The 15,280-nt window shown below is 41.8% G+C and overlaps 1 protein-coding gene across 1 annotated transcript in view; it reads right to left on the reverse strand.

Annotated features, from left to right (window-relative positions):
- The window catches only part of LOC110521084 (dynein axonemal heavy chain 8), a 58,352-nt gene that overhangs the window by 9,090 nt on the left and 33,982 nt on the right, over positions 1 to 15,280 (reverse strand). The window contains exons 58-68 of the mRNA XM_090233167.1: positions 13,757 to 13,920; positions 5,807 to 5,999; positions 5,456 to 5,578; positions 5,172 to 5,302; positions 2,778 to 2,931; positions 2,278 to 2,442; positions 1,848 to 2,074; positions 1,545 to 1,663; positions 1,303 to 1,406; positions 976 to 1,152; positions 584 to 751 (exon numbers count right to left, since the gene is read on the reverse strand). Coding sequence (XP_090089293.1) covers positions 584 to 751; positions 976 to 1,152; positions 1,303 to 1,406; positions 1,545 to 1,663; positions 1,848 to 2,074; positions 2,278 to 2,442; positions 2,778 to 2,931; positions 5,172 to 5,302; positions 5,456 to 5,578; positions 5,807 to 5,999; positions 13,757 to 13,920 — 1,725 coding nt within the window. The remainder of the gene's footprint in view (positions 1 to 583; positions 752 to 975; positions 1,153 to 1,302; positions 1,407 to 1,544; positions 1,664 to 1,847; positions 2,075 to 2,277; positions 2,443 to 2,777; positions 2,932 to 5,171; positions 5,303 to 5,455; positions 5,579 to 5,806; positions 6,000 to 13,756; positions 13,921 to 15,280) is intronic.

Genomic DNA, 15,280 nt, shown 5'->3' on the forward strand with positions numbered 1-15,280 from the left:
CCAAGAAATTAGCTACAACAAGCCAAACCAGGGCATTAGCTACAACAAGCCAAACCAGGGCATTAGCTACAACAAACCAAACCAGGGCATTAGCTACAACAAGCCAAACCAGGGCATTAGCTACAACAAGCCAAACCAGGGCATTAGCTACAACAAGCCAAACCAGGGCATTAGCTACAACAAACCAAACCAGGGCATTAGCTACAACAAACCAAACCAGGGCATTAGCTACAACAAACCAAGCCATTAGCTACAACAAACCAAACCAAGCCGTTAGCTACAACAAACCAAACCAAGATGGCTACAACAAACCAAACCAAGACATTAGCTACAACAAACCAAACAATTAGCTACAACAAATCAATTCAATATACAGAGACGGGACTGGGAATGTAAATGTAACGTTTGAGTGATTATCTGACTGTTTGATGTGGTGTATAGTGTAAAAAGTATATCCTTCTCCGAGGACAATATATCAAGGCCTCTTCTATTCTATTTTGTTCTACTATTATTACCGGAGTCATACATAGAGAGATGTAGAGATCTATGAGTCTGGTAGAGTCTAGAATGGAGGCTTTCTGACCTTGAGTGCCTCTCCCCAGGAGGGCTTGTGGCAGGGCCTCTCTGGGTCCATGGTGATGGTGTCCAGCCTCTTCTGGAAGAGCAGCAGACAGCAGTCCATGATCCTCATGATGAGGTGGGGAGGTTTGGCCAGCTTCCTCACCGTGGCTACGTCAGCCGCTTTAATGGTCTAAAGAGAATATATAACAGGGTTGAGATCATTGGGGAATGTAACAGAAAACATTTTGCAAAAGGAAAAAAGTGGCGGTAGTACCCTCCCTATTTCAGTCCTTTTTCTTCTGTTTTGTTACCTACTGAACATGACCCGAAATGACAAGAAACAATTTCAAATGGCCCAAAATATATATATTTTTTGTTTTTCAAATGGATCTTTTCATGTACAGTAAGACTCACATTCAGAGCGGCCTCTGCCTCCTCTAAAGCCGGTTTAGCTGCTTTCAGCTTGACCTCTGCAAAGGCTTTCTCCTTCTCAATGCCCTCCACAATCTTCAGGGCTCTGTCCTTTACAATTTGGACCTCAGCCTTTACGATGGTGGCTGCTTCAGCGCTTACTGTCACCTCTGCCAGCACCTGTACAGACAAGACAACAAATCAGCAGGCAAACTTTACATGCATGTATTCTGTGAATGGATGTGAAAGGGTGATTTCTACATAGAAATATAATGAAATTCTATTTTTATGGTTTCTATTTTTATGGTTTCTATTTTATTTCCCAGTTACCTTGTCTGCTTTGATGGAGGCCAGAGCCAGCTCTTTCTCCTTAACCACCAGGTCTTTGGACAGCTGAGCCACAGACTCGCTAGCCTCCAACAGTTTTGTCAGACCTGCAATACAAAGCATTTACACAACACTGCAATCTGACAAGAAATCCCAACATTTATTTTCTTTACAATATAATAAGCAGTTAGTTCGAAGTTCATTATTATGCCTTAGCTAGTAGCCACTCAATTGGATTTCCATACCAACATTCATGCGCTCAGCCAGTGTGTTGATAAAGTTGTAATTTTCACTGTATACCGTCTTGTATCCATTGATGAAAGACAGGTAGGATTTAGGGGTCACATGAGTTCTTCTTCGGAACCTGGGGTGGAAAAATTAAAACACACACATTGGTTATTACGACAGGCTTTGGGTATAAGAAATTGATGCCATTTATTTGACATAACCGCACTATCTGACATGTACATTCTTGTCATTTATAAATATAAATGTGGATTTAAGACTAGATTTGTATTTGAGTTCCCAACTTCAGTCAACTACAATACCTGTCAAAGTAGCTCTCGCAGGTGACGGACACTTTGTCATGGTATATACCCATGGTCTGTACCACCGCGGCTTTGACCTCAGGGGAGCACACCATGTGGAAGTCAGAGAGGAAGTACTGGGACACGGCTACTAGAGCCTCGCTGGGCCAGGGAGTGAACCAGTCCATAGTACAGCCTGAGATCAGACCTGGGAACTTCAGGGAGCGCGAACGGAACTTCTCACCAACCTGTCAGGGGAAATAAAGGGATGGATGGATGAATATGAACAAATGTCATTTCACTCTGCCCTCAACGGCTGATGTCAGCAAACCTCTCTATGGAACTACTCTGGAAAATACTATCAATGGGACACTACATAACAAACTCCTGAATTCTTGAGTGACAATCATGGAGGTGATGTTTTTATGTTTCCGGTATTACTAAATCATACCGGAGAGAAGCAAAGAACCACGTGCAGGTTCTTCCTGGCTCGGGAGATAAAGTAGTCGTACAGGTTGTCGAAGGTGGGCGGGACGCGAGGCAACTCTTTCTTCATTACACCAATGAGGTTCTGAGTGATCTCGTCCAGCTCATCACGAGCAAACAGGTTGGACACCTGCACACAACAAGCATAATAATTAAGAATGACAAATTGGAAATGTTCTTTTACTAGAGTAGCATTAGAATAATGTTAGATAACATTAGAGTAACTTGATCACAGGGGAAAATAATAAAGGAAAATACTTTTTTTTAAATATATGTATATATACAGTACCAGTCAAATGTTTGGACATCTACTCATTCCAAGGGTTTTTTCTTATTTTTACTATTTTCTATATTGTAGAATAATGGTGAAGACATCAACACAATCAAATAACACATACTATTAAAGCTGATTAAAGCTGATCTACCCCCTAAGAAATTGCAAAAAAATAAAAATAAATGGATCACCTCCCCAGATGAGAGCACGTTATTGAGGTACTCCAGGAAGGCCTCATCTTTGATCTCGTTGTCTGTGAAGATAAAGGTGATGCCTTTGCCGTCTGCCCCGGCTGTTCTGTAAAGGACCTTCAGGTCGTCCATCAGGTTGCTGATGTTGTACGTCCTAGTAGGAAACAGGGGCATTAGGGACCAATTCTCAGCTGGACTCCCATTATCTCCTTAGTATATGGAGCATCAATTAATTACCATTATACTTCAGACAGGAATATAAATACATGTTCAATACAGCCGGTTTTTAGACTGACTTGCCTAATTTAAATGCCTGTGCAACCAGAGGGAAAATAACCCTGGACCACCTATACTCCACATTTAGAGATGCATACAAAGCTCTCCCTCGCCCTCCATTTTGAAAATCTGACCATAATTCTATCCTCCTGTTACCTGCTTACAAGCTAAAAGTAAAGCAGGAAGCACCAGTGATTAGATCAATAAAAAAGTGGTCAGATGTAGCAGATGCTAAACCTCAGGACTGTTTTGCTAGCACAGACTGGAACATGTTCTGGGATTCCTCCGATGGCATTGAGGAGTACACCACATCTGTCATTGGCATCATCAATAAGTGCATCGATGAAGTCGTCCCCACAGTGACCATACGTACATACCCCAACCAGAAACCATGGATTACAGACAGCATCCGCACTGAGCTAAAGCCTAGAGCTGCCGCTTTCAAGGAGCAGGACTCTAACCCGGAAGCTTATAAGAAATCCCGCTATGCCCTCCGACGAACCATCAAACAGGCAAAGCGTCAATACTAAGATCGAGTCGTACTACACCAGCTCTGACGCTCGTCGGATGTGGCAGGGCCTGCAAACCATTACAGACTACAAAGGGAAGCACAGCCGAGAGCTGCCAAGTGACACGAGCCTACTGGACGAGCTAAACTACTTCTATGCTCGGTTCGAGGCAAATAACACTGAAACATACATGAGAGCACCAGCTGTACCGGAAGACTGTGTGATCACGCTCTCCGCAGCCGATGTGAGTAAGACCTTTAGACAGGTCCACATTTACAAGGCCGCAGGGCCAGACGGATTACCAGGACGTGTACTGCGAGCATGCGCTGACCAACTAGCAAGTGTCTTCACTGACATTTTCAACCTCTCCCTCTCCGAGTCTGTAATACACCTCCCTCTGCAACTGGATCCTGGACTTCCTGACAGGCTGCCCCCAGCAGGTAAGGGTAGGTAACAACACATCCGCCACGCTGATCCCAACACAGGGGCCCCTCAGGGGTGCGTGCTCAGCCCCCTCCTGTACTCCCTGTTCGCCCATGACTGCAGTGCCAGGCACGACTCCAACACCATCATTAGAGTTGCCGATGACACAACAGTGGTAGGCCTGATCACCAACAACAACGAGACAGCCTATAGGGAGGAGGTCAGGGACCTGGCCGTGTGGTGCCAGGACAACAACCTCTCCTCTCAACGTGATCAAGACAAAGGAGATGATTGTGGACTACAGGAAAAAGAGGACCGAGCACGCCCCCCTTCTCATCGTCGGGGTTGCAGTGGAGCAGGTTGAGAGCTTCAAGTTCCTTGGTGTCCACATCACCAACATGGTCCAAACACACCATGACAGTCGTGAAGCGGGCATGACAAAACGTATTCCCCCTCAGGAGACTGAAATGATTTGGCATGGGTCCTCAGATCCTCAAAAGGTTCTACAGCTGCACCATCGAGAGAATGGCTGCCTAGTGTGGCAACTGCTCGGCCTCCGACCGCAAGGCTAGTGCGAATGGCCCAGTACATCACTTGGGCCAAGCTTCCTGCCATCCATGTTGTCATCTATGCATAGTCACTTTAATTAACTCTACCTACATGTACCTACTACCTCAACTAACCGGTGTCCCCGCACATTGACTCTGTACCAGCACCACCCTGTATATATATATATGTTTTTTTTTACTGCTCCTCTTTAATTACTTGTTACTTTTATCTCTTATTCTTATCCATATATTTTTTAACTGCACTGTCGGTTAGGGGCTCGTAAGTAAGCATTTCATCTGTTGTACTCGGCGCATGTGACTAATGAAATTAGATTTGATTTGCATAACACTAATTGCTGCCCTTACTATGCTACTTTCATATTTTCCAAATCCTTTGCTCATATATAATTAGGAATTAGAATAAAATTTATTTAACTAAAAATCCTGCTTTAGTAAAAACAGGAAAGGCATCACCTATGCCTCTAATGTCATTCATTCCAATTAGACTGGTTTGGATTTCCTTTACCACAATGATGGCAATTATCATCTTATTCTGGAACTTTGAGGTTCTATGATCCATCGTGACCTACTTTACCTAACATTTATTGACAATCAACCACATAACCCCTCGTACTTACCTGGTCAGGGTGATCTGGAATATACTGTATCCGGCTATAAAGGAAGCCAGTCGGGTGAGACTCTGTTTTCCTGATCCTCCCACTCCCACTAGCAAAGCGTTGCCACAGTCTGTCCGGATGATACGTGAAATCTGTGGGGGGACCACAGGATAGATAAAGATTCTCACCTTATCTAAAGATGTTGTTACAAACCCTTATTTTAATTAAACAAATGTTCGAAAAACAGATGACAGTGTAATATTGAGTGATTTTGAATAACATGGCAGCCAGGATGTTAGTTTAACCTTGATGAGATGAGTCATGGCATCTGTAAAGAACACAAGGTCCAGACTGGCCCCTCTAACATTCTCATTGTACTGGCTCTGATTGATAATCAGCTTCTCTCGCAGGAACTCAAAACTGGGCACCTAATGATGAAATTTTACTTTGGTTAGATACACATTTTGCAAATGGATGAAATCTAAACCTTCAGGGATTGCTTCCAAAAACACAGATTATGCCTAGTACTGGACTGAAAAGTATGCAGGAAATACTGTATATTTTCAGTCCAGGATTTTGCATAATATGTGTCCAGTAAACCAGCCCTTATGTCTAGTTTGAACAACATAAGACTACAATGTGCCTTGGCTCTCTACCAGTTCGTAAACTTTGGGGGCGTCCAAACAGACGTCATCTGCCTCATCTCCCGTGGGCTCGAGAGCCTCTCTCAGGAAGTCCACAAAGTAGGGGTCAGGGTGGAGGTCAGGGACCAGGCTGGGGTCCACGTGTTCCTGGATCACCCTGGATATGGCCTTCTCAAACCACACCTTGTCCTCAAAGCAGACAAACCTGCAGCACAGGGACACAATGACCACCATTGGTTTCATTCTCATGGACGGTCAGTCATCCATCTATGAATTTGAGAATGGTTACGTCCAGGGGTGTAGTGCTACCGCCCACCAATTCTCACAAAAGTGCTTGTTTACTAAAGTTAGATCTCGATTCATCACATAATGATGAATTAGTATTCTACATAACATAACCAAATATAATAGCATAGTATAGTGTTACAGTTAGACCAAAACACCACCTAATTTCTTATGAGATTTTGGGATGATTAGCTGAATGGTAAAGAAATGTTTATCATTCGGCCAAACTCAACAGCTCACCAATAAACACATATATAAAAACAGTATTTAAAGAAATCCACTCACACGCACTCCTAGAGTATATTATAAAGTATAAGCAGATCCTGTGCAAGTCAATGGAGAGTGAGGCCTGTTCTCCACTGACTTGCACAGGGCTCTACAGCGCAACAATTTCACTTGCATATGCGCCTAAACATTTTTCTGTGCGACCTGGAATTTTAATTTAGGATCACCTTGAAAAATTGAAAGATTCTATCTTTATTACCTCAAGTATTTTTTTTAACTGTGCTCCTTGTAAAAAAGGTCAGCATGCAGCCCTGTTGCATTGGATTTGCTTATACTGTATAATATGCTCAAAGAGTTATTGCTGTTATATATATATATATATATATACATACAGTGGGGCAAAAAAGTATTTAGTCAGCCACCAATTGTGCAAGTTCTCCCACTTAAAAATATGAGAGGCCTGTAATTTTCATCATAGGTACACTTCAACTATGACAGACAAAATGAGAAAAAAAATCCAGAAAATCACATTGTAGGATTTTTATGAATTTATTTGCAAATTATGGTGGAAAATAAGTATTTGGTCACCTAAAAACAAGCAAGATTTCTGGCTCTCACAGACCTGTAACTTCTTCTTTAAGAGGCTCCTCTGTCCTCCACTCGTTACCTGTATTAATGGCACCTGTTTGAACTTGTTATCAGTATAAAAGACACCTGTCCACAACCTCAAACAGTCACACTCCAAACTCCACTATGGCCAAGACCAAAAAGCTGTCAAAGGACACCAGAAACAAAATTGTAGACCTGCACCAGACTGGGAAGACTGACTCTGCAATAGGTAAGCAGCTTGGTTTGAAGAAATCAACTATGGGAGCAATTATTAGGAAATGGAAGACATACAAGACCACTGATAATCTCCCTCGATCTGGGCCTAGTGAATGACCTGCCGAGAGCTGGGACCAAAGTAACAAAGCCTACCATCAGTAACACATTACGCCGCCAGGGACTCAAATCCTGCAGTGCCAGACGTGTCCCCCTGCTTAAGCCAGTACATGTCCAGGCCCGTCTGAAGTTTGCTAGAGAGCATTTGGATGATCCAGAAGAAGATTGGGAGAATGTCATATGGTCAGATGAAACCAAAATATAACTTTTTGGTAAAAACTCAACTCGTCGTGTTTGGAGGACAAAGAATGCTGAGTTGCATACAAAGAACACCATACCTACTGTGAAGCATGGGGTGGAAACATTGGGGCTGTTTTTCTGAAAGGGACCAGGACGACTGATCCGTGTAAAGGAAAGGATGAATGGGGCCATGTATCGTGAGATTTTGAGTGAAAACCTCCTTCCATCAGCAAGGGCATTGAAGATGAAACGTGGCTGGGTCTTTCAGCATGACAATGATCCCAAACACACCGCCCGGGCAACAAAGGAGTGGCTTCGTAAGAAGCATTTCAAGGTTCTGGAGTGGCCTAGCCAGTCTCCAGATCTCAACCCCATAGAAAATCTTTGGAGGGAGTTGAAAGTCCGTGTTGCCCAGCAACAGCCTCAAAACATCACTGCTCTAGAGGAGATCTGCATGGAGGAATGGGCCAAAATATCAGCAACAGTGTGTGAAAACCTTGTGAAGACTTACAGAAAACGTTTGACCTCTGTCATTGCCAACAAAGGGTATATAACAAAGTATTGAGATAAACTTTTGTTATTGACCAAATACTTATTTTCCACCATAATTTGCAAATAAATTCATTAAAAATCCTACAATGTGATTTTCTGGATTTATTTTTCTCATTTTGTCTGTCATAGTTGAAGTGTACCTATGATGAAAATTACAGGCCTCTCGCATCTTTTTTAAGTGGGAGAACTTGCACAATTGGTGGCTGACTAAATACTTTTTGCCCCACTGTATGTATATATATATATATATATATATATATATATATATATATATATATATATATATATTGGAACAGACAATGACTAATATTTTTGAACATGTTTAAGATCTGAGAAAGAGAGAAAATGCTCATTGAATGTGTTTAAACTGCATATACTCTCAGGGGTGTGTGTGTGAGAAAGAGAGAGTGTGTGTGGATTTCTTTAGATACTGTTTTTATATACAGAGCCGTGAAAAAGTATTTTCCCCCTTTCTGATTTTCTTTATTTGTGCATATTTTTGAAACTGAATGTTATCAGATGTTCAACTAAAATCTAATATTAGATAAAGTGACCGAATAACACAAAAATGTGATACTTATTTCATTTATTTATTATATAACGGGTGGGTCTAATGAGGAACATTTAGAACAGACGACTGGGTTGGGTACATAGATTTAAAACAAAAAGACTTAACGATTGGGTCACGTCTCTGGCAACTGAACCTAACGACCAGCCGGCTTGGGTAGCAACCCCAGATTTGTGTTGGGACTATATCTCGTGGAAGGATGAAATAGTATGAATAAATTAATAAAAATAGCGTTTTTAATGAAAATATGTCAATCATTATTTGAATATTGTTGGTAACCTGGTTTCAACACCCATACCAATATATCCTCCAAACACCGGCTTCTCTGGAATTGTCACTTAAATAAACAAAGTTATGCAACACCCAATCCCCCTGTGTGAAAAGTATTTGCCCCCTTACACTCAATAATTGATTGTGCCACCTTTAGCTGCAATGGCTACAACCAAACCCTTCCTGTAGTTGTTGATCAGTCACTAACATCACTGTGGAGGAATTTGGGACCACACTAATCAATCCGGAGCAGCTTTAACTTAGCACATTAGTGGCTTTTCGAGCATGAACTGCAACATTTCAATCGGGTTTAGGTCTGGACTTTGACTAGGCCATACAATTTTTTTTAAATGTGTTGCTTTTCAGACATTCTGATCTTGACTTGCTTGACTTTATGGATGAGATGGGTCCCGTTATGTCGGGCGAAAACCAAACACTGCATTCCGCAGTAAGATCCTCATACCAACGGTCAAGCATGGTGGTGGTAATGTGATGGTTTGGGGATGCTTTGCTGCCTCAGGACCTGGACGACTTGCCATCATTGAAGGAACCATGAATTCTTCAGGAGAATGTCAGGCCATCCGTCTGTGAGCTGAAGCACAGCTGGGTCATGCAGCAAGACAATGATCCAAAACACACAAGCAAGTCTACATCAGAATGGCAGAAAAACCACAAATGTAAAGTCCAAACCTACAGTTGAAGTCAGAAGTTTACATACACCTTAGCCAAATACATTTAAACTCAGTTTTTCCTGACATTTAATCATAGTAAAAATTGTCTTAGGTCAGTTAGGATCACCACTTTATTTTAAGAATGTGAAATGTCAGAATAATAGTAGAGAGAATTATTTATTTCAGTTTTTATTTCTTTCATCACATTCCCAGTGGGTCAGAAGTTTACATACACCTTAGCCAAATACATTTAAACTCAGTTTTTCCTGACATTTAATCATAGTAAAAATTGTCTTAGGTCAGTTAGGATCACCACTTTATTTTAAGAATGTGAAATGTCAGAATAATAGTAGAGATAATTATTTATTTCAGTTTTTATTTCTTTCATCACATTCCCAGTGGGTCAGAAGTTTACATACACTCAATTAGTATTTGGTAGCATTGCATTAAAATGTTTAACTTGGGTCAAACGTTTCGGGTAGCCTTTTACAAGCTTCCCACAATAAGTTGGGTGAATTTTGGCCCATTCCTCCTGACAGGGCTGGTGTAACTGTCAGGTTTGTAGGCCTCCTTGCTCTCACACGCCTTTTCAGTTCTGCCCACACATTTTCTATAGGATTGAGGTAAGGGCTTTGTGATGGCCACTCCAATACCTTGACTTTGTTGTCCTTAAGCCATTTTGCTACAACTTTGAAAGTATGATTGGGGTTATTGTTCATTGGGAAGACCCATTTGCAACCAAGCTTTAACTTCCTGACTGATGTCTTAAGATGTTGCTTCAATATATCCACATAATTATCCTGCCTCATGATACCTTCTATTTTGTGAAGTGCACCAGTCCCTCCTGCAGCAAAGCACCCCCACAACAATGATGCTGCCACCCCCGTGCCTCACGGTTGGGATGGTAATTCTTTGGCTTGCAAGCTTCCCCCTTTTTCCTCAAACATAACAATGGACATTACGGCCAAACAGTTCTATTATTGTTTCAGCAGACCAGAGGACATTTCTCCAAAAAGTACGATCTTTGTCCCCATGTGCAGTTGCAAACGTAGTCTGGCTTTTTTTTAATGGCGGTTTTGGAGCAGTGGCTTCTTCCTTGCTGAGTGGCCTTTCAGGTTATGTCGACACAGGACTAATTTTTACTGTGGATATAGATACTTTTGTACCTGTTTCCTCCAGCATCTTCACAAGGTGCTTTCTGTTGTTCTGGAATTGATTTGCACTTTTCGCACCAAAGTACATTCATCTCTAGGAGACAGAATGCGTCTCCTTCCTGAGTGGTATGATGGCTGTGCGGTCCCATGGTGTTTGTACTTGCGTACTATTGTTTGTACAGATGAACGTGGTACCTTCAGGCGTTTGGAAATTGCTTCCAAGGATGAACCAGACTTGTGGAGGTCTACAATTGTTTTTCTGAGGTCTTGGCAGATTTCTTTTGATTTCCCCATGATGTCAAGCAAAGAGGCACTGAGTTTTAAGGTAGGCTTTGAAATACATCCACAGGTACACCTCCAATTGACTCAAATTATGTTAATTAGCCTAACAGAAGCTTCTAAAGCCATGACACCATTTTCTGGAATTTTCCAAGCTTTTTAAAGGCACGTCAACTTAGTGTATGTAAACTTCTGACCGACAATGAATTATAAGTGAAATAATCTGTCTGTAAACAATTGTTGGAAAATTACTTGTGTCATGCACAAAGTAGATGTCCTAACCGACTATACTAGTTTGTTAACAAGAAATGTGTGGAGTGGTTGAAAAACTAGTTTTAATGACTCCAACCTAAGTGTATGTAAACTTCCAACTTCAACTGTAAACCTGATTGAGATGTTGTGGCAGGACCTGAAACAAGCAGTTAATGCTCGAAAACTCAAAAATGTCACTGAGTTAAAGCAGTCCTGCATGGAAGAGTGGGCCAAAATTCCTCAGAGAGACTGATCAACAACTACAGGAAGTATTTGGTTGCTGTCATGACAGCTAAAGATGGCACAACCAGTGGCACCACATGTACTCGTCATGTGGGCGCCTGACTTGCCTAGTTAAATAAAGGTTAAATAAAAAAACACTTTTCAAAAAGGGGCATTGGATGTTGCATAACTTTGTTCATTAAAACAATTTAATCCATCCACCTGACAGTTGTGGCATATCAAGAAGCTGATTTAACATCATGATCATAACACAGGTGCCCTTTGTGCTTGGGACAATAAAATAGCACTCTTAAATGTGCAGCTTTGTCACACAACAATGCCACAGATGTATCAAGTTTTGAGGAAGTGTGCAATTGGCATGCTGACTGCAGGAATGCCCACCAAAGCAGTTTCTAGAGAATTTAATGTTAATTTCTCTACCATAAGCCGCCTCCAACATCGTATTAGAGAATTTGGCGTCCAACCGTCCTCACAACCGCAGACCACATGTATGGCGTTGTGTGGGCGAGCGGATTGCTGATGTCAACGTTGTGAACATGGTGGCGGTGGGGTTATGGTATGGGCAGGCATAAGCTATGGACAACGAACACAATTGCAATTGCACAATTGCATCAATGGCAATTTGAATGCACTGAAATACCCTGACAAGATCCTGAAGCCCATTGTGAGGCCCATTTTTTTGTTGCTGTGACCAACAGATGCACATCTGTATTCCCAGTCATGTGAAATCCATAGATTAAGTTTATTGATACCATTTATTTTAATTGACTGATTTCCTCATATGAACTGTAACTCAATAAAATCTTAGAAATTGTTGCATGTTGTGTTTATACTTGTGTTGGTATAATATGTGTAAAACAATATGCACAAATACAGAAAATCAGAAAGAGGGCAAATACTTTTTCACGGTACTGTATATAATGGTCCAGGCAATATATATACAAAACATTATTAAGATCTGATCATTTGAACATGTATTCACATGACTTGATTCATGAAATAACAGTAACCCCATGTGTCCAATGACTAAATATAGTACAATATCAAAAACTCACACTGTCGACTGACGCTTTTGCAGATTTGACACATTGCTTCAGATTTGTCCATCAGTAAGCTCAGAGAACAAGTATAACAGAGTATTTTTTTTCCTTTATGGACATCAATGGGTTAAAAATAGAACAATTTCTTTAGACATTATGTGATGGTATAGGCAGACGTTGCATTTGGAGGGTGAATATAATGCATATGCTTTAATGATATTCAATAGGCTTGTTACGTTCCCCAGTTTCTGTGTGGTAGGTTGTGTATTTGAGTGTATTTCAGGAGATGGCTTCCTGAAATCCCACAGCAGCTGATTAGTCGACTCCACGGCTAATTGGAGCTGACCTCGCCCCCTCGTCAAGTTACAGCTCTATCCCATTAGACTCCTTCTCCAGTTATAAAAGCCAGTGTTCTGTTGTTCAAAAAGGAGATCATTGCAGAAAGAGATTGCTGGGAGATCATTGCTGGAGAGATTGATTGTGATATAGAGAATTCAATTGCTGAGAGCTGTGTTGGTTGTTTCTCAGAAAGCAATTTGGTATATACTATGTTAGTTGTTGCTGAGGGAGCTGATTGGTTGTCTGGTATGTGTCAATAGGACGCACTGTTTTGATTATTGAAATGGTTTGTTATCCTGTTTCATTTGTTCCCAGGGGGGGAAGGGGAAGGCACCTAGGGAGTGCTTAGGCAAGAGGCCCGCGGGCATACATATACCCGTAGTATATTCACTGTCTAGGCACACTAGGTAAGACCTGGGCAGATCACTCCCTGTATTTTGGTTAGAGCACCAGGTGGTGCCTTATTAGGTAAGTAGTGGTTAGGCAGTTAAGATAGGAGAGGGGACTTTGATATTTACTTTCTTTGCTTTGGTTCCGTCCAGCCCCATTTCCCCATATTACCGTGTGAAGGAATAAATTCCTAGTAAACGTTAAAAATTCTGCCTTTTGTCATCCTTACTCGCACCTACAGTCGTCCATACCTCTTTCGCTTCACGGAGAGTTGAGTTGTAGCAGGGTGTTTCGTTCCCTCTTCATTGAGGCGTGCGTAACAAGGCTACATCAATTTGTACAAACTCTGATTGAGAAATTATGCCGTACATGTTTTTGGTGCTCCGGTAGCTAAAGAAATTGTACTACATCAATGTTTACGTAATTTCTCCAGACCCATCCCTCAGCGTTAGAGGAAACCAAGTGGCAGGGCTGCCACTGGGTTGAAAAATGTATTAAGGATTGTGACTTTATCACTGTGAATGCAAAGTGTTCTGTTCATAACAGGGACCCCGTTCATTCCAGTACTGTACCTGTCTGCGATCACCCTGGTGCATTCACACTTGAACAGCGCCAGCAAGGTGGGGATATCGTCACATTCATCTGCCTTGATGATGAGCATGCCCTGCCAGATCCTTGACAAGTCTCTCAAGTTGAAGATGTAGTGGAACTTTGAGGGTGTGGGCAGCATTTTCACCTGAAAGGTCATACATAGTACAGGGATACATAAACATTTAGGAACTTCAGAGATGTGTTCATGCACTGACTGATCAAATACTAGTCTGGTCCCAGATCTGTTTGTGCTGTATAGAAAATTGACCCTTCGCTAAGCCCCGCCACAGAATTTTGGCCAACCAATTGCAGCACTCCATTGGATAGCAACTGTCGCTTACCATGCTCGAGACCAACCAGCCTTGGACAATCTCTAGATTCAAATGCATGGAAGCCAATAAGGGCAGTGACGACAACAGAGGGTTTATCAAAAAAAAAAAAGATTGTTGAAATGGCTAAATAATTGAACAGTGCACAAGTGCTAGAGTATGTATGTTAGCTAGCTAAGTTAACTATATTATTAATATAAACTCATCTGCTGTCAACATCAGGATACATTTGAGAGCAATAATTAGCTCCAAAAGTGGTTAGTAACTTTGACTAAAAACGAAAAACATTTGTCATAAGAAACTAGCTCCTTGGTATACAGAAAATATCCGAGCTCTGAAGCAAGCTTCCAGAGAATTGGAACGGAAATGGCGCCACACCAAACTGGAAGTCTTCTGACTAGCTTGGAAAGACAGTACCGTACAGTATCAAAGAGCCCTCACTGCTGCTCGATCATCCTATTTTTCCAACTTAATTGAGGAAAATAAGAACAATCCAAAATGTATTTTTGATACTGTCGCAAAGCTAACTAAAAAGCAGCATTCCCCAAGAGAGGATGGCTTTCACTTCATGAACTTCTTTGAGGAAAAGATCATGATCATTAGAAAGCAAATTACGGACTCCTCTTTAAATCTGAGTATTCCTCCAAAGCTCAGTTGTCCTGAGTCTGCACAACTCTGCCAGGACCTAGGATCAATGGAGACACTCAAGTTTTTTAGTACTATATGTCTTGACACATTGATGAAAAATAATAATGGCCTCTTAACCTTCAATCTGCTTACTGGACCTGTCACGACTTCCACCGAAGGTGGCTCCCCTGCCTGTTCGGGCAGCGCTCGGCAGTCGTCGTCGCCAGTCTACGAGCTTCCACCGATCCCCTTTTCCTTTTCCGTTTGTTATGTCTTATTGGTTGCACCAGTTTCTTATTTGAGTTTTGGTTCAGGACTATTTAAGCCTGTTAGGCCCGCCTGCTTTTGTGCAGGCTTGTTTTCTGTTAGTCTAGGTTGGTTGCATGTTGTGTTCCCTGTCTGTTTGTGCCCAGTTTTGGGTTGGACACTTTTGTCTTCGCCTGTTGTTTTTGGCGTTAATTGTGGACACCGCAATAAAGTTCGGTTTCCCCCATTTTCCTCTGCTCTCTGCGCTTGACTCTGCACCCACCACTCCTGGCTGTGTGACAG

Source organism: Oncorhynchus mykiss, chromosome 4 (genome assembly GCF_057628025.1).
Source record: "Oncorhynchus mykiss isolate SJ-2025 chromosome 4, ASM5762802v1, whole genome shotgun sequence".
Classification (NCBI taxonomy): Eukaryota; Metazoa; Chordata; class Actinopteri; order Salmoniformes; family Salmonidae; genus Oncorhynchus; species Oncorhynchus mykiss.